This window comes from Oncorhynchus clarkii, chromosome 1 (assembly GCF_045791955.1).
Source record: "Oncorhynchus clarkii lewisi isolate Uvic-CL-2024 chromosome 1, UVic_Ocla_1.0, whole genome shotgun sequence".
Taxonomy (NCBI): domain Eukaryota; kingdom Metazoa; phylum Chordata; class Actinopteri; order Salmoniformes; family Salmonidae; genus Oncorhynchus; species Oncorhynchus clarkii.
In genome coordinates, this window is record NC_092147.1 from 63272429 (window position 1) to 63299307 (window position 26879).

The 26879-nt window shown below is 42.9% G+C and overlaps 1 protein-coding gene across 1 annotated transcript in view; it reads left to right on the forward strand.

Annotated features, from left to right (window-relative positions):
* Nucleotides 1-26879, forward strand: part of LOC139410267 (serine/threonine-protein kinase 32C-like) — a 139936-nt gene that overhangs the window by 28535 nt on the left and 84522 nt on the right. The window contains exon 2 of the mRNA XM_071155748.1: nucleotides 25352-25407. Coding sequence (XP_071011849.1) covers nucleotides 25352-25407 — 56 coding nt within the window. The remainder of the gene's footprint in view (nucleotides 1-25351; nucleotides 25408-26879) is intronic.

Below are 26879 nucleotides of genomic sequence, written 5' to 3' on the forward strand. Positions count from 1 at the left end.
TAAGATCCCCCAATATTAATCATTCAGATTTAGCATAGTTAGACAGCAAGTCTCACAACTTGCTAAGCGCAATAGGGAGGGCCGACGGAGGGTGATAAACTCCCACTGACGTTAGTTGGGCATTATTACCCAGTCGCACATGTAGGACAAGACATCAAATTGCTTGGGGACAGAGGTGGTAATACACACAGTGACATTCAAAGTCGTTTTTAGGAATATGGCAATACCCACACCTCTGTCAGATCTACAAAATGCTATCCATTTAGAGACACATCAGAGTCTGGCACAGACTTTTAACCAAGTAATTTAAAAAAATATCCACGTTGGTTTGAGAAGACAGAATTACAATAAGATACTTTTACATGAATCAGTCCAAGGCCACAGCTACGGGATTTCAGATCAGACACTCTTGAACACAAATGCTATGATCAGTAGTAGTCGCTGAATGTCTGGGGGTCATGCACTTTCAAATGAGTAATTAGGTTTGTGGTATTGAAGGATTTCACTTTCTCCCCTCGGGAAATAACAGCAGCACAAACATTGCTTATGGCCTTTTTGTTATCTTCCTCTGAAGCGTCCAAATAGTTCCACACAGCCGACATTGTGGGCCAGGTTAGGAATGCTGTGTTGCAAGTGTAGTGCTGTTTTTCGTGGCGTTATTACGTCCTCTACCTACGTTTTATATAGGTATGCAGGTCAGCTTTGACATCGGTTTTTGGACATCGGCGTTAAACTAGACATCTGGCTGATGCTGGCATTTTTAGCTAATATCGTCCAATTCCGATATCCTTACCGATATATTGTGCATCCCTATTTCATATTGGACAAGTTCCGGTAGTCCCTCTTTGTTTCAGTCCATTCTGTGTGGTGCTTAATTAATACGATCCCGGAGTGTCTTTTATGAGGACTCATCTGACCAATAGGAGAATAATAGTAAAATCATGGAATCACAGTGAATTACTTATGTCATTTCAGCAGAGAGAATGCAGCCAGCAAACAGAGGATGATGGTGTTCTATGACGATGTGTCATATCGTTACTATGGTAACCTCAGATGTTTTCTTGGGATTTTGGTCGTGTTGCTTTGTGCGTATTGCATGAGTCCCTATGCGTCGGCACAGAGCGATCAACTGAAGGGTAGAGGAAGGTCTCTGTACTTTTTCTCCCTCTCTATTTTGACAGCCTTTCCCCTTAGAATCACTGTATAATGAGTGTCCTGTTGTGAATGCTGTGTGCAAATTTCACATTCACCCACATGAATCCCTGTTTGTGTGGATTTATGTGTGGCTTTGTTGTACCCCCAACTTTACAAATGAGTCTCTCTCTCACTCACACACACACACACACACACACACACACACACACACACACACACACACACACACACACATAGCCAATTGGATCTCTTTCTGCTGAGTGTGGAGAATTTGCTGTAAACAAGCCACTTTGTGAGATGTGTAGAGCAGCAGTGCTTTCGGAGTATGTGTATGTTTGTGCCTTTGCATTGTGTGTACCAACATCCAACGAGGCACATCAGTCCAACAGCAGTGTGGGGAGGGAGCCTGCCACTGCTTATTGTAAGCAAGAGACTGTAATGACAGGGTACCTAAGAGAGACAGGCAGGATGAGGTTGGCTCATCATGTGAAAACCTTGTTCAGGGATAAGGCGTCTCTTATTATATTTAATAGGCCTACAAAGAATGGTAAGATAAAGTATAAAGAGTAGACCAAATATTTGGTATGTTCACAGGCAATATCTAGAAGAACAAAGACCTAGGCAAGCTAAAGAGTGTTATTGAAAGCAATAAAGAGGTGAAATTGAAAAGAGATTGTGGGTAAGATTTTGACAATTTGGAGAGGACTGTAGTGGTAGACTTGTGAAACCTGTTTACTGAGCCTATTTCCCCCTTCTGTCTGAGTCTGTGGAACACAATCATTGAGGATGTGGATCCTTAAATTAACAGGCAGGACCACACGGGGGGAAAATCAATTACTTCCATTTGCTGCTGCTGAGCCACCCAATAATGTGGAGAGTGTTGATGCGAAAGCCTGTGATCTGTGCCCTCTATTGATCCGACTGAGATTCACACATTTCGAGTTCATTCTAAAGCGATCAGCAAGTTTAGACAGGTTTGGAGGAAAAAAGGATGGATTTCATATGCCTCACTGTATGTTTTAGAAGAGATGTGCATTGCATTAGTTAATCAGTTTAGTAAGTGGGCAACATGCGTGGAAGAAGGAATATACAATTTATCGGAATGGACGATTTTAATTAGGGCCAATTTCAAGTTTACATAACAATCGAAAATTAGTATTTTTGGGCGCCGATTTAAAATAATAAATAAATTTAAAAATTATACATACATACATACATACATACATACATACATACATACATACATACATACATACATACATACATACATACATACAGTGGGGCAAAAAAGTATTTAGTCAGCCACCAATTGTGCAAGTTCTCCCACTTAAAAAGATGAGGCCTGTAATTTTCATCATAGGTACATGATGTCCCAGATGTGCTCAATTGGATTCAGGTCTGGGGAATGGGCGGGCCAGTCCATAGCGTCAATGCCTTCCTCTTGCAGGAACTGCTGACACACTCCAGCCACATGAGGTCTAGCATTGTCTTGCATTAGGAGGAACCCAGGGCCAACCGCACCAGCATATGGTCTCACAAGGGGTCTGAGGATCTCATCTCGGTACCTATTGGCAGTCAGGCTACCTCTGGCGAGCACATGGAGGGCTATGCGGCCCCCCAAAGAAATGCCACCCCACACCATGACTGACCCACCGCCAAACCGGTCATGCTGGAGGATGTTGCAGGCAGCATAACGTTCTCCACGGCGTCTCCAGACTCTGTCACATCTGTCACGTGCTCAGTGTGAACTTGCTTTCATCTGTGAAGAGCACAGGGCGCCAGTGGCGAATTTGCCAATCTTGGTGTTCTCTGGCAAATGCCAAACGTCCTGCACGGTGTTGGGCTGTAAGCACAACCCCCACCTGTGGACGTCTGGCCCTCATACCACCCTCATGGAGTCTGTTTCTGACCGTTTGAGCAGACACATGCACATTTGTGGCCTGCTGGAGGTCATTTTGCAGGGCTCTGGCAGTGCTCCTCTTTGCACAAAGGCGGAGGTAGCGGTCCTGCTGCTGGGTTGTTGCCCTCCTACGGCCTCCTCCACGTCTCCTGATGTACTGGCCTGTCTCCTGGTAGCGCCTCCATGCTCTGGACACTACGCTGACAGACACAGAACCTTCTTGCCACAGCTCGCATTGATGTGCCATCCTGGATGAGCTGCACTGCCTGAGCCACTTGTGTGGGTTGTAGACTCTGTCTCTTGCTACCACTAGAGTGAAAGCATTGTTGTTTAAGTGTTCCCTTTATTTTTTTGAGCAGTGTATATTTTTTATATACCTTTTATTTACCCTAGGCAAGTCAGTTAAGAACACATTCTTATTTTCAATGACGGACAAGGAACGGTGGGTTAACTGTCTCGTTCAGGGTCAGAACGACAGATTTTCACCTTGTCAGCTCGGGGGATCCAAACTTGCACACTTACAGTTAACTAGTCCAATGCTATAACCACCTGGCTCTCTCTCTCGTTGCCTTCTACAAGGACACTGCCTGTTACGTGAATGCAGTAAGCCAAGGTAAGTTGCTAGCTAGCATTTAACTTATCTTATAAGCACAATCAATCATAATCACTAGTTAACTACACATGGTTGATGATATTACTAGATATTATCAAGCGTGTCCTGCGTTGCATATAATCTGACTGAGCAGTGGTAGGCAGAAGCAGGTGCGTAAACATTCATTCAAACAGCACTTTCGTGCTCTTCGTTGTGCGTCAAGCATTGCACTGTTTATGACTTCAAGCCTATCAACTCCCGAGATGAGGCTGGTGTAGCCGAAGTGAAATGGCTAGCTAGTTAGCGTGCACTAATAGGGTTTCAAACGTCACTCGCTCTGAGCCTTCTAGTAGTTGTTCCCCTTGCCCTGCTTTGATGGTGTCTGTTGTCGTTGTGTTGCTGATTCAAGCCCAGGGAGGAGCGAGGAGAGGGACGGAAGCTATACTGTTACACTGGCAATACTAAAGTGCCTAATAAGAACATCCAATAATCAAAGGTTAATGAAATACAAATGGTATAGAGAAATAGTCCTATAATTCCTATAATAACTACAACCTAAAACTTCTTACCTAGGAATATTGAAGACTCATGTTAAAAGGAACCACCAGCTTTCATATGTTCTCATGTTCTGAGCAAGGAACTGAAACGTTAGCTTTCTTACATAGCACATATTGCACTTTTACTTTCTTCTTTTGCATTATTTAAACCAAATTGAACATGTTTCATTATTTACTTGAGGCTAAATAGATTTTATTTGAGTGTTCATTCAGTATTGTTGTAATTGTCATTATTACAAATAAATAAATAAATTGGCCGATTTTAATCGGTATTGGCTTTTTTGGTCCTTCAATAATCAGTATCAGCGTTTAAAAATCATAATCGGTCGACCTCTACATACAATGCACACACAGAATAGCACAACAGTCTGATCCAAGCTTCAGTGGCCGCTTTCATTTCCCTGTAAGTCTATTTATTTCGTGTAATCATGAAAGCAGTCCGACATGGGATGTGGGGTATTGCACTGCATTTGTGCATGAGATTTTAAAAAAGGGGGGAAAAAAGAAAGTCCAATGGACAATTAATACAGAAGCCAGAGACTCAAAGAAAGCTTATTCACATGCAAGTCAACCAAACTGGACCAAGTATAGGCCTCCTGACTGTATGCCCATCAAGTTGCAATGTTCTCTGTTAATCTCAACGTCATTATTGTCCATAGATCAGTGGAAATGCCTAGTTGAGATTCTCCAGCATACAGAGACATTGGACCTGCTACTGCTTGTGCTCCTAAGTATGCATTAGAGTGTCTGTTTGGAGAGCCAGAAATTACACTGTATTAGGGCTGCAGTGTAAAAGGGTAAAATGATGATGACTGCTTAATGATGACAGGAATTGAAGGAAACAGATGTAGTCTTTCGTCTTGCATTGTTCCCTGTTTTTAATGCATGTTGACTAACTTTTATGTTAAGTGTTTGCTGTCACTTGTTTTGCAGTCTTTTTTGTTTGTCACTTTGCAAATTGGCAAATCCATTTAAAGCCCATCAATTATGTAGTTCTACCATGTCTTATGATTGTTCTTCAACCTATATGGTAATGCAATTTCAGGAGAATAGGCAATGACTCACTATCATTCTTGAACACAAGATGCTATAGCTAATTCACCATGTAGAGAGGGTAGACCAATGCACGTGTCGGGTACAGAAATTGGGAATTGCTGGCCCTCATGCTGCCATAGACAAGAGTTCAAAAGAACATGTGAGTCTTCTCTCCTCTTGCTCCCAATAAGAGGTGGATAAAAAAAGATCAAAGCCAAGCCAAGGCCTGCCACAAGATGAGTTCGGTTTTACAAGTTGCGCTCCAAAATTGAGCTCTCATGAAACATGAAGAACACCACCAGCAAAGCTGTCACAGATCACGGCTGAACATACTTGTCTCCTGCATCCTGCTTTAGATGGCCTTGTTCAGGTGATCGTCATCAAAGACTCTGTCCCTGTGTTAGGAGTAGTTCTTCTACTAAAGCCTGTGCAGTGTGTGTGTGTGTGTGTGTTATCCAACTATTAAATATTCAGTAATCCCGTGCGAAAGAGTCATGGTCTCTTAACCAGAGTTTTTATAGGTCAGCCTTGACAGCGATATGATACTATGGTCACTGCGGTGTGGTGGGTTCTCATGTGTTCATGCATATTCTCAGAGAAAAACACAGGGTGATTGATGGGAGATTTTGTGATCCAGCTCCAATCAGTCTGTGCCAGCTCGGTTCAGTAGTGCACACGGGAGTTTTCACTCACTGCGAGATCCGATTTACTCTTTCACTTTAGAGAATATACTGAACAATTATATACACGCAACATGCAACAATTTCTAAGATTTTACTGTGTCAGAGTTCATACAGTGCCTTGCAAAAGTATTCATCCCCCTTGGTGTTTTTTCCTATTTTGTTGCATTACAACCTGTAATTTAAATGGATTTTTATTTGGATTTCATGTAATGGACATACACAAAATAGTCCAAATTGGTGAAGTGAAATTTAAAAAATAACTTGTTAAAAAAACGGAAAAGTGGTGCGTGCATATGTGTTCACCCCCTTTACTATGAAGCCCCTAAATAAGATTTGGTGCAACCAATTACCTTCAGAAGTCACCATAATTAGTTGCACACAGGTGGACTTTATTTAAGTTTCACATGATCTGTCACGTGATCTCGGTGTATATATACACCTGTTCAGAAAGGCCCCAGAGTCTGCAACCCCACTAAGCAAGGGGCACCACAAAGCAAGCGACACTATGAAGACCAAGGAGCTCTCCAAATAGGTCAGGGTCAAAGTACAGATCAGGGTTGGGTTATAAAAAAATATCCAAAACTTTTAACATCCCAATGGATCACCATTATTAAAAAATGGAAAGAATATGGCACCACAACATACCTGTCAAATCACAGACCAGGCAATGAGGGCAAAAAAGAGACCAAGGATAACCCTGAAGGAGCTGCAAAGCTCCACCGCGGAGATTGGAGTATCTGTCCATAGGACCACTTTAAGCCGTACACTCCACAGAGCTGGTCTTTACGGAAGAGTGGCCCGAAAAAAAGGCATTGCATAAAGAAAAAAATAAGCAACAAGATAGGAAAAATGCCAAGGGGGTGAATAATTTTGTAAGCCACTGTATAAGGAAAGTAGTCAATTGAAAAATTCATTAGGCTCTAATCTATGGATTTTACTTGACTGGCAATACAGATCTGTTGGTCACAAATGCCTTAAAAAAAAGGTAGGGGAGTGGATCAGAAACCAGTCAGTATCTAATGTGACAACCATTTGCCTCATGCAGCGTGACACATCTCCTTCGCATAGAGTTGATCATGCTGTTGATTGTGGCCTGTGGAATCTTGTCCCACTCCTCTTCAATGGCTGTGTGAAGTTGCTGGATTTTGGCGGGAACTGGAACACGCTGTCATACACGTGGGTCCAGAACATTCCAAACTTGCTCAATGGGTGACGTGTCAGGTGAATATGCAGGTCATGGAAGAACTGGGACATTTTCAGCTTCCAGGAATTCTGTACAGGATCCTTTCGACATGGGGCTATGCATTATCATGCTGAAACATGAGGTGATGGCGGTGGATGAATGGCATGACAAAGGGCCTCAGGATCTTGTCTCAGTGCATTTTGTGCATTCAAATTTCCATTGATAAAATGCATTTATGTTCGTTTTCCGTAGCTTACGCCTGCCCATACCATGACCCCACCGCCGCCATGGTGCACTCTGTTCACAACGTTGACAGCAGCAAACCGCTCAGCCATACTACGCCCTACATGTGGTCTGCGGTTGTGAGGCCGGCTGAACGTACTGTCAAATTCTCTAAAACGATGTTGTAGGCGGCTTATGGTAGAGAAATTAACATTAAAATCTTTGGCAACAGCTCTGGTGGACATTCCTGCTGTCAGCATGCAAATTGGATGCTCCCTCAAAACTTGAGACATCTGTGGGATTGTGTTCTGTGACAAGACTGCACATTTTAGAGTGGCCTTTTATTGTCCCCAGCACAAGGTGCACCTCTACTGATTATGCTGTTAATCAGCCATACCTGTCAGGCGGATGGATTATCTTGGCAAAGGATAAATGCTCACACAGGGATGTAAACATTTGTGCAAAGATTTTGAGAGAAATAAGCTTTTTGTCCTCATGGTACATTTCTGGGATCTTTTATTTCAGCTCATAAAACATGGGACCAACACTTTACATGTTGCGTTTATATTTTTGTTCAGTGTATATTCTGTGAATGTCAGAGCCTGGAGTTGGATATTCAGTTGAATTTTCAAAGGCTATTAGGCCTTTAATTTCTCCTTTCATCCATACTCAAGTGTTTTTATTTAATTTGCAAGCATTTAATGTTGGGCCTCTTACCAGCAGAGAATATTGGACCTCTTAATAGTTTCAATTCACCTTCCAACTGCCAAGGGTCACCCCCTGGAAGGCTCAAAGACGCTTACTCAAATGAACATTTATTCATTTTTCCAGACCGTATCCACAGCAACATCAAAGGTGAATGTAATAAAATTAAAGGAAGAGTGGAGAACTGAATTGCCAACTTGTAAAAAAGGAAATGGTGGAATATGGATTTGGCCTGGTTGAAAAAATGGCAAGTCTAGTCTTTACTTAAGACACAAATTACTGTAACAGTAGTAGCGTCTGTACTCATTTGCTTGTCACAAGGTACAATATACATTTTAGTGGCATTACTCTGCTCTCAAAGTATTTCCTTAGATGCTTGACCTAAAGTATAGCTCGATACAGTAGGCTTAGGCTATAGCATTTCTCTCTCTGTGGGTTCAGTTGTAGCTCCACAGACAGCGAGGGTATCGAGTTGCCCTGTCCCTAGGCAAGCACTCCTTTTTCCCTCTAGTCCTTGAAAACGTCCCACATACGGTCTATAGTACCTCCATTTCGGATAAAGGGAGGACAGTATCAGACTGCCTAGTTTATTGATTACGATGAGACACTCACCCACTTAAATTACCCAGGGTTCCACAAAAGTAAGATCTAAGAGGCCAGTCATGCCACATACCGTACGTAGCATGGGGTGTCTTTGGTGGCCTATGATTTACAAAGAAAATGATTCAATGGCTGGCTAGTCACCAAGTCTCTTTGTGGTTTTCCCTTCAAGCCAATTGAGGGCCCTTAAGCCCTGTCCGAAGGAACTGTCGTGGCGACAGGTGACGTCTTCTTCCAATGATATTAGGTTTATTTGAACTTGATATTGAATTGTGAAGTGATAAGTCAATCAAAATATGTATAGGTATTAACATTAAGAATTTATAGGTATGTCCTTATGTTTATTTAAGGCTTCTGACAATATTTTTGTTTCCTACCCCCTCCAATTCTCACAAACACCAACATGACCCTGCATTATGCTTTTTTAATTAAAGGTTACATTAAAAGGTTAAAAACCTGCATTAACCCTGAACATCTTGGCTTTGAACATATGTTTTAGCTAATAATCTCTGTACTATCCGAACTGCAGGTCCACATTAACGTATAGAACTGATCTCACAATTCAACAGCATCTGCGTTCCTGATGACCCCCCACCCCTCACCCAACTCTTTGTGCCGGGAGTGGTGACTGTGATGGTGATTAATAAAGAACGGCTCATGAAAATTACACCTCTGGATACACAATTACTGCCAAAATATGACTAAAGAAGCTCAGTGCCTGGAAGAAAATTTGTCATTTTTATACATGACACTTTCATAAATTTTCATACATTTGTGATACATCTATTACACTTTTTTTTTTAAAGCCTTACAAAGTCTGTCTCACACCCCACCGTGTTTCGGTCTCTAGTTTTTCATATATTGACCATTTGTTGTTTTATTAAAGCACAGAATATCTAAGTACGATTCCCACTGTATTGTTTTCATTGCTGTTTCCTCATTCCATTTCTCCATTTGCTGTAACTTGCTGTGTAAAAAAACCTTGTTTATATGAAAGGTTGGAAGGGATGTGTTTCCAGAACACAAACTGTACCTGTCAGTATTGTCTTGGGTAGAATGAGTCTCGGTAATGATCCTGCCCACCCAGTCTTGGACGTCTCTCACTCAACTCAGCCTGGTTACCATGTCTCCCAACCCGTAGGTAAACTTGCTAACCACTACTCCAATATTGTTAACCTACTTAGAGAAGATTAACCCTAAGCAAGGGTTGCTACCATGTTGTGGTCATTGCTCAATATCAGCGTCATTTCTGCAGCTCCAGATGGTTGAAATGGGGGTTTTGATAGGGTTATAGGATCGTAGACCTGCGAGCTACAGTATGGTGCTCTCTCTCTTTCTGTCCCCCTAGGCACTTCCTGTTTTATCACTGGAGCCAGAGTTGCTCAGGGTGTTGTGCTCCCAGTCCCAGAACAGCTACTGTCCTTTGTCAGAACAAGCCAGAGGGAGGTTGAGATCCGCCCCCTTCCCTCAACCCACCATTTATATCCCCCGTGAGGCCTGCAGTAGAGCTGTCTCTCAAAGCATTATCTTTTTTTACACTAAGCTGCCTCTGCATAGCACCCATCAAATCTAGCCATTTGTCAAACTGATGTAGTGCCATGCACAGTGAGTGGAATGCAGTATCAGAAAGGCTGATGAAAAGATTTATCATGATATTCACAATCTGGCTTATCTGGTGTCTGAAGTTAAATGCCTTCTTTGCAGTCGTAGTGTGTCATGTCAAATCTTACAATCGGGCTGCAGTATGTCATGGAGGCTAACCCAAGTGTAATAAAGAGGTCTCACAGACGCACTTCACGCATGCACACACACTTTCTGGAACCTACACTGTGGGCTCTGGGCCAACATCAGCACACCTCCCAGGGGCCAACCAATCACCCAGAGAGAAGCACATCACACAGTGAAGCCTGCTCAGTACTTCCTCCCGGTGGGTCAGTAATCAGCCTCTTATTGTGGATGTCACCATTAGGGTTGCAAAGGGTCGGAAACTTTACGGTAAATTTTCAGAATTTTTCCGGACATTTTCCATGGGAAGTTAAGCCCGGGAATTTGGGGAATTTTGCTTAAATTCATCAAAAAAGTTTGCTTATAACAGTGAACCTTTTTTTTTTGTGGGATACACATGGCAATTCTAGGTCTTGTGGCATATTTTAGTTAAACTATCCCCAATTCAATGGAATTGCAACCCTCTGCATGCACAGTGCATTCTTCCATCACATGTACAGCTGACTCTCAAGATCTTGCACACTAATGAAATGCTATTGAGCCCACACTACTACACTGTCTGAGCCAAGGACTACATGCTTTCTGGTAAGTTTTGATTACAATACTGGGTGGGGTGAATATATTTTATATGACATACTGATCATGATTTTTGTTAACTAGTAAATAGTAGCCTAGAGCAAAGTGTGTTTAAATCATTTCTAACTTTTTAACAATTACTGCTAGTTAGTTTTTGCTACCATGTGGGTTTTAGATTTGCTTGAGCCTGCTAACCGGAGTGTTAATTCACCTGTTTCCATACATGTTTCAGTTTAAAGCAATTATCTTACAAATGAGTTATTTAATCTAACTACTTAACTATTTATCTGTACATGGAATTGTATTTGGGTAATTTTTACTAATTTCTTCTCAACACTTTACAGGAAAATGCCACGGGCACTATCTGATGTGGAGACATTTCAATGCAGCTAATGTAGAAGGACAAGTTGTGTACATTTGCAAATACTGTGCCAAATCATGTGAAGAATGCAACAAAGATGCAGAATCATCTGACCAAGTTCCCTCAGTGCTCACAACAAGCAACCTCTGACAAATGTCCCACTACTTCTATTTGAGGTGAAATGATGAATCAGACACCTTATCGATAGCAACAGCTCATGGTCCTCCTGAAATCAGATGTTTTTTTTACTCACTGGAGGAACATAGTCAGAGATGCTGATCAATGTCTTGCTCGACCTGTGTAGGCAATTGGTTCACCTGTGATGCTCACAGGTAATGTGTATTGGAAGAGATATATGAAAGTTCTTCACCCAGAATACACCCCTCCAACCAGACATGCTTTATCTACTCATTTGCTGGATGCAGTTCAACAGAGTTCAAGTGAAGGTCAAGCAAATCATAGAGAAAGCAGACTGTATTGCAATCATCTCTGATGGGTGGTCGAATGTTCGTGGGCAAGGAATAATTAACTACATCATCTCCACCCCTCAACCAGTACTCTACAAGAGCTCAGACACCAGGGACAACAGACACACCGGTTTCTACATTGCAGATGAGCTGAAGGCAGTCATCAATGACCTTGGACCAAAAAAGGTACAGTTGAAGTCAGAAGTTTACATAAACCTAGGTTGAAGTCATTAAAACTTGTGTTTTTCAACCACTCCACAAATTTCTTGTTAAAAAAACTATAGTTTTGGCAAGTCGGTTAGGACATCTACTTTGTGCATGACACAAGTAATCTTTCCAACAATTGTTTACAGACAGATTATTTCACTTATTTACTGTATCACAATTCCAATGGTCAGAAGTTTACATACACGAAGTTGACTGTGCCTTTTAAACAGCTTGTAAAATTCCAGAGAATTATGTCATGGCTTTAGAAGCTTCTGATAGGCCAATTAACATAATTTGAGTCAGTTGGAGGTGTACCTGTGGATGTATTTCAAGGCCTACCTTCAAACTCAGTGCCTCTTTGCTTGACATCATTGGAAAATCAAAAGAAATTAGCCAAGATCTCAGAAGAAAATTGTACTGAAAATACACCATGGGACCACGTAGCCATCATACCGCTCAGGAAGGAGATGTGTTCTGTCTCCTAGAGATGAATGTACTTTGATACAAAATGTGCAAATGAATCCCAGAACAACAGCAAAGGACTCTGTGAAGATTCTGGAGGAAACGGGGACAAAAGTATCTATATCCACAGTAAATGAGTCCTATATCAGCATAATCTGTAAGGCCCCTCAGCAAGGAAGAAGCCACTGCTCCAAAACCGACATAAAAAAATCCAGACTACGGTTTGCAACTGCGCATGGGTTACAAAGATCGTACTTTTTGGCCATAATGGGTTACAAAATAGAACTGTTTGGCCATAATGACCTTCGTTATGTTAGGACGAAAATGGGGGAGGCTTGCAAGCTGAAGAATACCATCCCATTCGTAAAGCACGGGGGTGTCAGCATCATGTTGTGGGGGTGCTTTGCTGCAGGAGGGACTGGTGCACTTAACACAATATCTGGCATCATGAGGAAGGAAAATTACATGGATATATTGAAGCAACATCTCAAGACATCAGTCAGGAAGTTAAAGCTTGGTCGCAAATGGTTCTTCCAAATGGACAATGACCCCAAGCATACTTCCAAATTTGTGGCAAAATGGCTTAAGGCCAACAAAGTCAAGGTATTGGAGTGGCCATCCACAAAGCCCTGACCTCAATCCCATAGAACATTTTGTGGGAAAAACGGAAAGTGTGTGCGAGCAAGGAGGCCTGCAAACCTGGCTCAGTTATACCAGCTCCGTCAGAAGGAATGGGCCAAAATTCACCCAACTGATTGTGGGAAGCTTGTGGAAGGCTACCCAAAACATTTGGCCCAAGTTAAACAATTTAAAGGCAAAGCTACCAAATACTAATTGAGTGTATGCAAACTTCTTACCCACTGGGAATGTGATTAAAGAAATAAAAACTGAAATAAATAATTCTCTCTCCTATTATTCTGACATTTCACATAATTAAAATAAAGTGGTGATCCTAAATGACCTATGACAGGGAATTTTTACTCGGATTAAATGTCAGGAAATGTGAAACTGAGTTTAAATGTATTTGGCTAAAGTGTAATTAAACTTACGACTTGAAATGTATTTGCACTGGTGACAGACAATGCTGTGAACTTGAAGGTTGCTTGGTCTAAAGTGGAGGAGTCCTACCCTCACATCACACCCTTTGGCTGTGCTGCTCATGCATTAAATCTGCTGCTCAAGGACATAATGACACTGAAAACAATGGATACACTCTACAAGAGAGCCAAGGAAATGGTTATGTATATGAAGGGTAATCAAGTTATAATAGCAATCTACCTCACCAAGCAAAGTGAGAAGAATAAGAGCACCTCATTGAAGCTGCCCAGAAACACCCATTGGGGTGGTGTTATTATGTTTCACAGTCTCCTGGAGGGGAAGGAATCTCTCCAAGAAATGGCCATATCAGTCTGCTGATATGGACAGCCCCATCAAGAGGATCCTCCTGTATGATGTATTTTGAGAGAGTGGTAAGCATCCTGAAACATATAGCAGTAGCCATTGCATGGATTAATGGAGACGATGGCATCCTGTCTGATGTTCAGACTCTGCTTGCAGATGTAAGAGAAGAGATCCGTCCTGCCCTGCCCAGCCCACTTCACTGTTGCTCCAAGCAGAGGAAACTGCAGTTCTGAAATACATCAAAAAGTGTGAAGACCTCTGTCTGAAGCCCATACACGCCTCAGCGTACATGTTAGACCCCAAGTATACTGGCAAGAGCATCCTGTCTGGTGCAGAGATCAACAAGGCTTGTGGTGTCATCACTACCGTGTCTCACCACCTTGGCCTGGATGAGGGCAAGTTTCTTGGCAGTCTGGCGAAGTACACTTCCAATCAAGGGTTTCTGGATGGAGAAGCAATATGGCAGTCGTGCCAAATATTTCATCAGCCACCTGGTGGAAGGGACTTTGTGGAGCTGAGGCTCTTTTGCCGGTTGCCTCCACCAGCCTCCAAATCCCCCAACATCAGCCGCCTCCGAGCGCAACTGGTCCTTGTTTGAGAACACACACACACCAAAACATGTAACAGGCTAACCAATACAAGGGTTGAAAAAGTGGTGGCCATCCGGGAAAATTTGAGGCTTTTTGAGCCTGACAACGAGACACCCTCAACAAGGTTGGAAAGTGACAGTGAAGATGAGGCCTCAGAGTCTGATGTTCAAGGGGTGGACATTGAGGAGGTCCAGGGAGGATACATGGAAGCCTGAGAGGAAGACAACCAAAGCTTTAGTTTCTGGACTATAATTTTACAGATGTATGTTGTGTGCTTATTGTTTAACCATTTGATATGTACTAGTGGATATTTTGAGACCTTAAAATGTTTTTGGGAGATGCGATGGATTATTGGGGATCATTCAATATTCCCTTTTGTTGTTCAGTGAAATCATCCCATGTGAAGAGTCAACTCATTTAATTAGTTTAATTCGTAACTAAAAATGTTTTTTTTTTCTATTGGAAGGATTTAATAATTTTCAATTATGTCTTATGATAAGGTTAAAGGTTTGTTTCTGTCTCCTTATATGGTAAATATATCCAATGCAAAAAAAACATTTAAAATGGTATTAATTTGAATTTGCATATTCCCGTTAATTCCCATATTTCTGTTTATTCTCACGGAAAGTTTCCACCTATGAATATTCCCCAGAATGTGCAATCCTCGTCACCATGCTTGCAGATTTCCAACTTTAGAAGTTCAAAATCCCCTACACCATGCATGCCACTCTGTCTCTGAATGAAGGCCAAAACCCACAGCCCTAATGCAGCACTTCACAGAAACCTGAGGCAAGAAAGGGGAGGAGAGTCAATGTCGTGATTGCAGATGCTACCAGCTTCCGTTGAACACCACTTAACCCAGAAATAACCCAAATTACAGGAAGCTTTTACTCTTTTGTTGTTTGAATATCAACATTTCTCCTCGGACTGTAGGTAATTTCCCATAAAGTTAACAGAAGAGCTGATTCAGAAGATGGATTGCAATAAATTACGTTGTGTCCCTTCGTTTAGTGTGAATTAACCCTAAAATAGGCAACCACTCTCACTTTAGATTCACAGGAATCAGTTCTTGAGCGTTATTCTGTGTCTGATGTGCAAGAAGGACACTTATTGTGAAAAGAAGGCAAATGGAAGCAAACACATTATTGAAATGGTGGTATAATGCCAAGGTTATGAAGAGTTGACAGTAGAAAAAACGACTACAGACGAGGCCGGATCTGCGTCCCACACTGCAGTAAAATGCTTTGGGTAAAAATAACGTGAAATGTGTTTAACTGGACTGAACTACACTTACCGAATCCCAGCGGGAGAGATGTGTTAGTCAGGAGTTACCCTCAGCTAAAGAGTATTTGCGTTATGAAGCAGGCTTAATCCATGCCCGGGAGGTCTGCAACATGAAAGCACGGCACTGCCTTCCCCATAATCAAGCTCTCAGCATGACTGTGAGCTAGCAAGGCATGTGGAGAGACTAGGGCCTCTGACAGTGAATGGATGGCTACAGGAAGTAGCGTGTCCTTTCTAATTGCCCACGGCATGAAACAAGGCCAGGGACCTCATTTATATTATTACTACCTTGGAAGCAAATTCAATAGAGCAAGTCAAGACTAACAAATACCTTCGAGTTTGGGTGGGTGAGAAGCTGAGCTTGTCTAGTCATTTTGAGAACCTGGTAAAGAAGATCAAGTTGAGAATAGGTTTTTATTACTGGCATAAGGCTTGTTTTTCCAGAAGTCCAGAAAAGAGCTAGTATGGTGTCCATTCCTGTTATATGCAGACCTCAAGCACTACCCTGAAGGCACTTGATACCATGTATCATGCAGCTCTTATGTTTATTACCAACCAAAAGCATCTGACACATCACTGTGATCTCTCTTTGTGGACTTAAACATTGGTATACTATGATCTTTAAGGCCAGAAAATAAATGGCAGTTACGGTTTCACTTCTGCTTACTTTTTAACGGTTCCTAAAATCAGAATGGGTCATAGCAAAAAGTGTTTTAGTAATTCAGCTCGGTGGTCTTGGAATTCTCTCCAGACCAGCTTGAAACTCCAGGATTCCTTGGAGGAGTTGAAAAGTTTATTTGACTCACATGTTACTGAGGAATGTGATTGTCATTAGGTCATGATGTGGTGGTACATATATTTTTATTTAATCATATGACACATGTATGTGTTTGTAATTGAAATGTATGTGTCTGTGATAAAAAAAAATATGGTGTGTCTAAGTTGTTACTGTAACGGAGATGCAGGGAGTCAGGAAGCAGGTGCAGTCGTTGAGTTTAATAGGAACTTTAACCCGTACGCTAATAATCGGGAAGCAAGTACAGGGAGTGAATAATTTAATAAATAAACTAACCATTGAACAAAACAAGAAAAACGAGCAGCGTACAGACAAACGCAGGAACAGAATCAATAATGCCTGGGGAAAGGACCAAAGGGAGTGACCGATATAGGGGAGGTAATCAGGAAGGTGATGAAGTCCAGGTGAATCTCACTATGCACAGATGCACGTAACGATGGTGGGAGGTGTGCGTAATAATAAGACAACTGGCCACCGCAGAGGGTGAGCGGGAGTAAACATGACTGTACTCCCTCCCTGACGCGCAGCTCCAGCTGCCGGACAATGTCGACCAGAGGGACGGTACCGAGGACCAGGAGAGGGCCGGTCGCCTCTGCTGAGGCGCTGGAACCTGTAGAGCAGAAGGGAGCCGAGGGGAGCCGGCCGTGGGGAGCCAGCCGAGGCGTCCCCGGTTCTTTTGACGAGGTGCGGGGAACCGGCCGAGGCGCCCCCAGTTGCTTCGGCTGAGGCGTGGGGAGCCTGCTCAGACATCCCCGGTAGCTTCGGCTGAGGCACAGGCGCCTCCGGAGCCGGCTGTGGAATGGTTGATTTGCAGTGGAAGAATGTGCAAAGTAGAGAGAGAAATAATGGGGGGCAAAGGAGCAAAATAAATAAATACAGTAGGGAAAGAGGTAGTTGTTTGGGCTAAATTATAGATGGGCTATGTACAGGTGCAGTAATCTGTGAGCTGCTCTGACAGCTGGTGCTTAAAGCTAGTGAGGGAGATAAGTGTTTCCAGTTTCAGAGATTTTTGTAGTTCGTTTCAGTCATTGGCAGCAGAGAACTGGAAGGAGAGGCAGCCAAAGGAGGAATTGGTTTTGGGGGTGACCAGAGATATACCTGCTGGAGCAGGTGCTACAGGTGGGGGCTGCTATGGTGACCAGCGAGCTGAGATAAGGGGGGTCTTGTAGATGACCTGGAGGGACTTGTAGATGACCTGGGGCCAGTGGGTTTGGCGACAAGTATGAAGCGAGGGCCAGCCAACGAGCGCGTACAGGTCGCAGTGGTGGGTAGTATATGGGGCTTTGGTGACAACGGATGGCACTGTGATAGACTGCAGCCAATTTATTGAGTAGGGTATTGGAGGCTATTTTGTAAATTACATCGCCGAAGTCGAGGATTGGTAGGATGGTCAGTTTTACAAGGGTATATTTGGCAGCATGAGTGAAGGATGGTTTGTTGTGAAATAGGAAGCCAATTCTATATTGAACTTTGAATATAAGATGTTTGATGTGAGTCTGGAAGGAGAGTTTACAGTCTAACCAGACACCTAGGTATTTGTAGTTGTCCACATATTCTAAGTCAGAACCATCCAGAGTAGTGATGCTGGACGGGCGGGCAGGTGCAGGCAGTGATCGGTTTTACTTGTATTTAAGAGCAGTTGGAGGCCACGGAAGGAGAGTTGTATGGCATTGAAGCTCCGCTGGAGGGTTGTTAACACAGTGTCCAAAGAAGGGCCAGAAGTATACAGAATGGTGTCATCTGCATGGAGGTGGATCAGAGACTCACCAGCAGCAAGAGTGACATCATTGATGTATACAGAGAAGAGAGTCGGTCCAAGAATTGAACCCTGTGGCACCCCCATAGAGACTGCCAGAGGCCCGGGCAACAGACCCTTCGATTTGACACACTGAATCAGAGAAGTAGTTGGTGAACCAGGCGAGGCAATCATTTGAGAAACCAAGGCTGTCGAGTCTGCCAATGAGGATGTGGTGAAAGCCTTGGCCAGGTCAATGAATACGGCTGCACAGTATTGTTTCTTATCGATGGCGGTTAAGATAACATTTAGGACCTTGAGTGTGGCTAAGGTGCACCCATGACCAGCTCAGAAACCAGATTGCATAGCGGATAAGGTATGGTGGGATTTGAAATGGTCGGTAATCTGTTTGTTGACTTTGCTTTCGAAGTCCTTAGAAAGGCAGGGTAGGATAGATATAGGTCTGTAGCAGATTGGGTCAAGAGTGTCCCCCCCTTTAAAGAGGGGGATGAGCGCAGCTGCTTTCCAATCTTTGGGATTAATATTTAGTTTTATAAACTTGTGCAGGCCATACATAAGCATGTTTCAAGTTATAATACAAGACCCATCCTGAAACTGCAGGTGTGAATGAGCATTAAAACTGCCTGAAAAATACCCATTATTCACCTTTTAAAGTTGACAATAATGCCCTTATTTGCTGTATACTTTGGAAGTATTGGATTTCGGTCAAGGCAGTTTTTTAAAAAGGAAATAGCAATGTCGAACTTGATCAAATGTCTCTGAACTTGTTGGCAGAATGTTTTTTTTAAACTTTTACAGTGACATTTGCAGTATCTGACAGTTTCTGAAAGAAAAAAACATTTGCAAATTGTTGTGAACCTGTAAACAGATCGTTTGATTTCAATGTTTTGCATGAACTTTTTCTCTGAACGTAAATATGCTGCACTGCCTGCGAGTTTTTAAACATTGTCCTAGTATGTCTATTTAATTGTTACACTGAACAAAAATGTAAACACATCATATAAAGTGTTTCATGAGCTGAAATAAGAGATCCCAGAAATATTTCAATGTGTGAAAATGTGTTTACATCCCTGTACGTGAACATTTATCCTTTGTCAAGATAATCCATCCACCTGACAGGTGTGGCATATCAAGAAGCTGATTAAACAGCATGATCATTACACAGGTACACCTTGTGCTGGGGACAAAAAAAGCCACTAAATCTAAAATGTGCAGCCTTGTCACACAACACAATCCCACAGATGTCTCAAGTTTTGAGGGCATCCAATTGGCATTCTGACTGCAGGAATGTCCACCAGAGGGAGTTCCAGGGAATTTGGCAGTACGTCCAACCGGCCTCACAACCGCAGACCACATGTAACGACACCAGCCCAGGACCTCCACATCTGGCTTCTTCACCTGTGGGATTGTCTGAGACCAGCCATCCAGACAGCTGATGAAACTGTGGGTTTGCACAATCAAAGAATTTCTGCACAAACTGTCAGAAACCATCTCAGAGAAGCTTATCTGTGTGCTCGTTGTCCTCACCAGAGTCTTGACCTGACTGCAGATTGGCATCGTAACCGACTTTAGTTGAAAAATTCTCACCTTCAATTCCGCTGGCACACTGGAGAAGTGTGCTCTTCATGGATGAATCCCGATTTCAACTGTACCGGGCAGATGGCGTGTGTGGGAGAGCAGTTTGCTGATGTCATCATTGTGAATAGAGTGCCCCATTGTGGCAGTGGGGTTATGGTATGGGCAGGCATAAACTACGGACAACGAACACAATTTAATTTTGTCGATGGCAATTTTGAACGCACAGAGATACCTTGACAAGATCCTGAGGCCCACTGTCGTGGCATTCATCCGGCGCCATCACCTCATGTTTCAGCATGATAATGCATGGCCCCATGTCGCAAGGATCTGTACACAATTCCTGGAAGCTTAAAATGGCCCAGTTCTTCCATGGCCTGCATACTGACCAGACATGTTACCCCTTGAGCATGTTTGGGATGATCTGGATTGACGTGTATGACAGCTTATTCCAGTTCCCGCCAATATCCAGTAAGTTCTCACAGCCATTGAAGAGGAGTGGCACAACGTTCCGCAGGCCATTAATCAACAGCCTGATCAACTCTATGCGAAGGAGATGTGTCGTGCTGCATGAGGCAAATGGTGGTCGCACCAGATACCACAGGTGGGACCAAGTCACTATTATTCGAGTCGCAATTCTCAAGTCACAAGGTCCGAGTCTCAAGTAGAACGGGTCAAGACTCGAGTCCAAGTCGTGCATTCTAAGAGCCAAATGGTGGAGTCGCACGTTTTCAAGTCAGATAAAAGATAAATCAATACATGCTACAAATCTTTGTCTATTTATTGAGGCTACTAGACAGCCTATGTAATTGTAAAATAGGGCCATAAGGGCATGAAATGAGCAGAAGGCAAGGCAGGTAGACTGGCTCAGTGTACATTTATTCACAGGTCTTGGTGATCCAATGGTGAAAGAGCCATATCATACAAAATATACAAGTAGATGTATCCAAATATGCATGGGCAATATCCCAAAAGAAAAAGCCTTTATCAGCCCTAACCTGTCCTATTTGAATGGACATCGGTAGAGGGCAAGACTGTACAGACTCTCCTTGAGAAAGCCAAATCAAATCTGTCTAACAGGAGCTCAAACCGGTAGGCCTACATTTAATAAGCGCTTGGACCACTTGACCACTTGGACTCCCCGAGGACCATACAATTACCCAATTGGCAGTTACAACCATTAAATGGTTCTACAATGTAAAAGGCCATTTCCATATAATTGTACAACAGGTGTAGAACTCAGTGAAATGCTTACTACAAGCCCTAACCAACAATGCAGTTAAACATTTAAAAAAATAAAAAAATAAATAAAGTAACATTATTAAAGAGCAACAGTAAAATCACAATAGTGAGGCTATATACAGGGGGTACTGGTGCAGGGGCACCGGTTAGTCCATTGTTATAATAGTAATTTCGTCTTCATCATTCAATATCATGAATGATATTTCAACACCATGCATACATGGAATATAATTCAGTTTTATTCAATGTTTTGTCTCCAAAGCATAATTTTATTTTATTATTTATTTTATTTTTTTGTGATCTTGTCTCATCGCTGCAACTCCCCAACGGGCTCGGGACAGGCGAAGGTAGAGTCATGCGTCCTCCGAAACATGCCCCGCCAAGCCGCACTTCTTAATACCCGCTCGCTTAACCTGGAAGCCAGCTGCACCAATGTGTTGGAGGAAACATTGCTCAACTGACGATTGAAGTCAGCCTGCAGGTGTCCGGCCCGCCACAGAGTCGCTAGAGCGCGATGAGCCAAATAAAATTTGTTGTGCAGTCAGGGTTCAACTATTTTTAAAAAACAGTTAAAACAGTTAAAAGGAGGCCTCCCGGGTGGCGCAGTGGTTAAGGGCGCTGTACTGCAGCGCCAGCTGTGCCATCAGAGTCCCTGGGTTCGCGCCCAGGCTCTGTCGTAACCGGCCGCGACCGGGAGGTCCGTGGTGCGACGCACAATTGGCCTAGCGTCGCCCGGGTTAGGGAGGGCTTGGTCGGTAGGGGTGTCCTTGTTTCATCGCGCACCAGCGACTCCTGTGGCGGGCTGGGCGCAGTGTGCGCTAACCAAGGTGGCCAGGTGCACGGTGTTTCCTCCGGCGCATTGGTGCGGCTGGCTTCCGGGTTGGATACGCGCTGTGTTAAGAAGCAGTACGGCTGGTTGGGTTGTGTCTCGGAGGACGCATGACTTTCAACCTTCATCTCTCCCGAGCCCGTACGGGAGTTGTAGCGATGAGATAAGATAGTAGCTACTACAACAATTGGATACCACGAAATCTGGGAGAAAAAGGGGTAAAATTCAAAAAAAAAAAAAAAAAAACAGTTAAAAGGAGTATCATGTGCAGCTTCAGAAAGTTTATGGCCTGTGGGATAAAATAGGTCTTGTATCTGTTGCTGTTGAGTTTGGGAAGTTTTAAAACAACAAACCTGAGGGGGAAAAGTGCACAATCGTCAGAGGGGGTGGTCAGGACAGTCGCTCCACTCACAACTTGTTTTCTGAATGTCACTAAGACCTGTGCCTGTTGCACCCCGATGACCTTGCTGACCACCTTAACCACCCTGTCCAACCTATTTTTGTTGCAAACATTAAGATTTCCAGACCAGTCCACCATCGAGAACATCAATAGGGATTCATTATAAGTCCTGTAAATCAGTGTTCAGCTTTCAAAAAAACAAAATAGCTGCTGCTGTCCCATGGCATCTGTGTTCTCCTCAAACGTCTGCTTGTTGTCCAGCACATTTCCCATGTACTTGTCAGTACTGACCAGTCATTTCCCATGACCACAGTGGATGTGGGGTTCAGTGGCTGCCTTTTTAAAGTCAATGGCTATATCTTTAGTTTGAGACACTCAGTTGGAGGAATCAGTTCTCTCACCTTCACACGGTCCACTACCACAGGTCCATGCTCAGACTCTCCATCCTGTAGTGGACCGACGATGACGGAGTCATCAGCGAACTTGATGTGCCTGTTTTTCTATTCACTGCAACAGTCATTTAGTGTATAGTATGAACAGAAGTAGAGGGCACACAGCCTCGTGGGGATCCGGTGGAGGAGCAGAGCTCCTTTGACATGACGCCATTTACTCACACTTGTTGGGACCGGTCGGTAAGGAAGTCCACTACCCAGCCCACAATGCTCACGTCCAGCTTTAAGTGGGAGAGAAGCTTCTCTGCTAGCATGTGAGGCTGGAATAGTATTGAAGGCCGGCAATAAGTCGATGAACAGAAGCCTCGCATGGGTTTGTGGGCGTTCCTGGTGCTTGTAGAAGAAGGGTCAGAGTGGCGTCCTCCACCCCCTGCTTTGCCCAGTAAGCAAACTGCAGGGGGTCCAGGGAATTCTTAATCTGACACATTACATCCATCTTGATTAGCATCTCAAATGATTTCATCACCAATGATGTCAGTGCCACTGGCCTAAAGTCATTTTAGCACCTTGAGGGATTTGCATTTTGCCACAAGAACAACAGTAACATGCTTTCAGAGTTTAGGCACCTTCTGCAGCTGGAGTGACATTTTTGTTCAGTATATTTATCTTTTTTTTTTTTCATAAGGATGTCATATCCTCCATTTGCAGAAAAAGCTTCAGTTACTTTCCTGCTTGCAATGCAAGACTTCAACTATTAGAAACGGCATACGCATGGCCTGAGGTTTATGGGAAGCAAAGTACATTCTCATGTCATGTTGAGTTTCTAAATGCCAAATTTTCCGTGAAAACTGGTGCACGCATGTTTTAGGGTATTTTTTGTCTGTACGCAACGTTTATACATGAGGCCCCAGGCCTTTTCTACTTGACACTAATTCAAAAGAATGGCCTGATTTTCACAGGGCTACTCCCAGCTGACGCTTAGGCAGAGGCAGGGGCCGTTTTGTATGTTTCCCATCTTACAATGATTCACTCTTTCTAAGGAAGATCCAGATTGATGAGATGGATGGAAAGGTTGAGGTGGCATAATGCAATATGCTGTATATTTTCCCCTATCGACCCTCCATCATACACAGCATTCGGTGTACGACAGACAATCTCAATACACACAGAGACTTATTATAGCCTAGAGAATGTTCTGCTATAGCAATCCAACTCACTGGTGTGGATATGATGATTTTCCCTGTAGGCTATCTGAGACGAAACGGGATTGAATCAAATCTGTCATAGTGTTTCCTGTTTATGTTGCGTATTTGTTTACACAAATATTGCTCCCGAACCCACTTCACAGAGCCCCAAACTATTCTGCAACATTATTTGACCCGGGATAGAATGATGTTTATGCTGTAATGTAGGTTGATCCCTGTATAACAACAACATGGATTTGGTCCTATCTGTTGACGTTTCTGTGCACCTAGCCATTTAAGTAATCTAATTACATTACAAGTACAGTCAGTGTTTCCCACATCTTCTCCACTGTTCCCGCGTTCATCTGCTGTGGTTCCATCAAAGCCCTGCCATATTTAAAGATTAGCTATGTACAAAATGTTGAACCGGAAGAATCCAGGGAGGATTAGCTCATCTTCCAGAGCAAAACATGGAAACCAGGCCTGATGCCTTTTTGTGTGGCGCCTCTGCAGTGGCCTCTCAGTCACGGCCTGTGTGCCAAGGTCTGGTCCGGTGGATGGCATAGCGTGGAGTAAGTTAGTTAGTAAGAAGCTGTCTGCCCAGGGAAGCTCCAGCCTGGCACACACACACACACACACACACACAAGCCACAGGGTGAGGCCAGCGGAAGCCCTCATGACACCCACACGACACTCACTCTGACAGGGCAGCAGAGGCTCCCTTCTCCATGGTCCTTACCCACCATGACATGCAGGTTGACTATTAATGTCAAGAGTCGTATCCTGGAGGCAGAACTGAGAGATTTTCCCTTAGAGGGCCAGCTGCAGATAAAAAATTGGCAATATTGAAAAAATTCATGAAAACAAAAATTTGTTAATTTAAGGTTAAGTTTAGGCATTGGGGTTAGGTTTAAATTCAGATTTGATTACTTTGTGGGTGTGCTAGATAGTGACCACTCTGCATATCTGCTTCCAGAACAAGATTCATGCCGAAAAACGCTAACCCGCTGCTCATGACATTCCAATCAGATGCACCAATTGCAAATTAGTGGTTTTCAGCTACACTGTTTCTTTTTAGTCAACGACGCAGCGGCATGATCGTTTTATTACTGCAATCGAGATGATACCCTCTAATCGCTTGTGAGCTTTGCAAATTATCCACATAACACATTTAAATTACCAGTGTTACAAAAAGCTAATTATTTCACAGTAATGGATTATGTTCTACTGTATCTACTGTATAATAGCATACTATGAGATCCTAAAAGGCTCAAGCCAGTCTTTAGAAATGGAGCTTATTGTCTGTAGACGTTTCTGTAATAACCTGTAATAACCTTTTCCCTGTTACTGCTCTCCCAAGTTTTTCCTTAAACTGCTTTCAAAATGTTTGATGCTACTACTGTATGACACCAACAAAGCAACTTGCCTGTCCGATCTGTGTCACTGACAGATTTTTTTCTTTGTTTTCCCAGTAACCTTTGACCACTTCCAGATTCTCCGGGCCATTGGGAAGGGAAGCTTCGGAAAGGTAATGCAGTCGGCGCTCCGACTCCCTCTGCTCTCTAACTACTCTGTGTGTGCGTATGTGCTTTCAGCGCCACACAAAATATTGTATTTGAATTCCATAATTTTGAATTTGTATTAGGATATTGGAATGCACAAATGTAATAATTTTATTCATGAATTGAACTTGTATTTCATGATTTGAAACTGAAATGAATGAATATTGCATTCAGTTTTAAAATTCTATTTCAGTAATTGAATATTCAAATTAAATATTTATATATTCAGTTTCAATATGGTAGATGGGGTCATAATTGTCTGTGTATCAGGTTGACAAACTATTTTAAGTGTATCAAAGTTTCATATACTCAACTTCTCAGATTCAGTTTTTAAATGCAGTTCTCTAAATTCAGATTCAAAACCAGACACCATCCTGGTACTTTTCTAGCCAGGAAAGGTGAAGGAGGACCGATCAAATCAAACACTCTCTGTGGTAAACAGTAGCGTCTGGCAGTTTCTGAAACCAGTGTGGCATGTTGAACTTATTTTCTTCTGTTGAATTTGGCTCTAGCATTTGAACCGTTTCGGCTATAAACTATTATGACCCCATTCCTGAAAGCTAAGACGATCTGAAACATGGACGTGCCTTCTGTTCCCCTGGGGGAACAAAGTGTTGTCCTTTTATATAAACTTCCTGAACTCTTCCCCACAGGCATAAGTGGGCTAACACAATCTTGTGACGTGCAGGAGACCTGGTTCGAACTCAGTCAGTCACAAGAGCAAGATTAAATAGGGAGTGTGACGGCTAGCCTTAGAAGGGCTATGAGAGGACTATTCAACTATATTCTTATGGAGGCCAAATTACGATTTCTGTGACACTCCCTTCTAACGTGTCCTGCGTAGCCTGGGATAATTATAGAGGGGAACAGCAGGCACAACCATGTTCCAGAGCATCTTAGCTTTCAGGAATGGGGTCATAAAAGGTTATAGCCAAAACGATTCAAACACTAGTCAAATTCATAGGAAGAAAATGGATTCAGCATGCCACAGTAGCTATGTTTCCATGAACTTGTCCAGGGATTTTTATTTATTTATTTGTCAATATTTACAAAGTTTTGCATAAAAAATAGATGCGACAGTTGCCTGCTAGGGTGTGTTTCCATTTAAATCTCTTGTGTCGATGAAAACAGCTGGACGTAATGATTTAACTAGTGTCGAATAAATTTGTAGTGATTGAAGTGTTTCCATTGCCCATTTAGGCAAATTGCGCGTTAATAAATAGGTGGGAGGGCAAACCAGGCTAACGCTTATCTGTTTCACGTCTCAGGTAGCACACGAAAGCCAGGATGGATAGAATGCAATAATTGACTAATATTCGCCATATTCTAATTAATCTCATGTGCCAACGTATCTCCACGGGTCCGTGCCATGGGGAAACTTGGACAGTGAAACTATCCAGCCAACCAGAAAAGCAAGTCGAAGCAATTCAGGCATTCT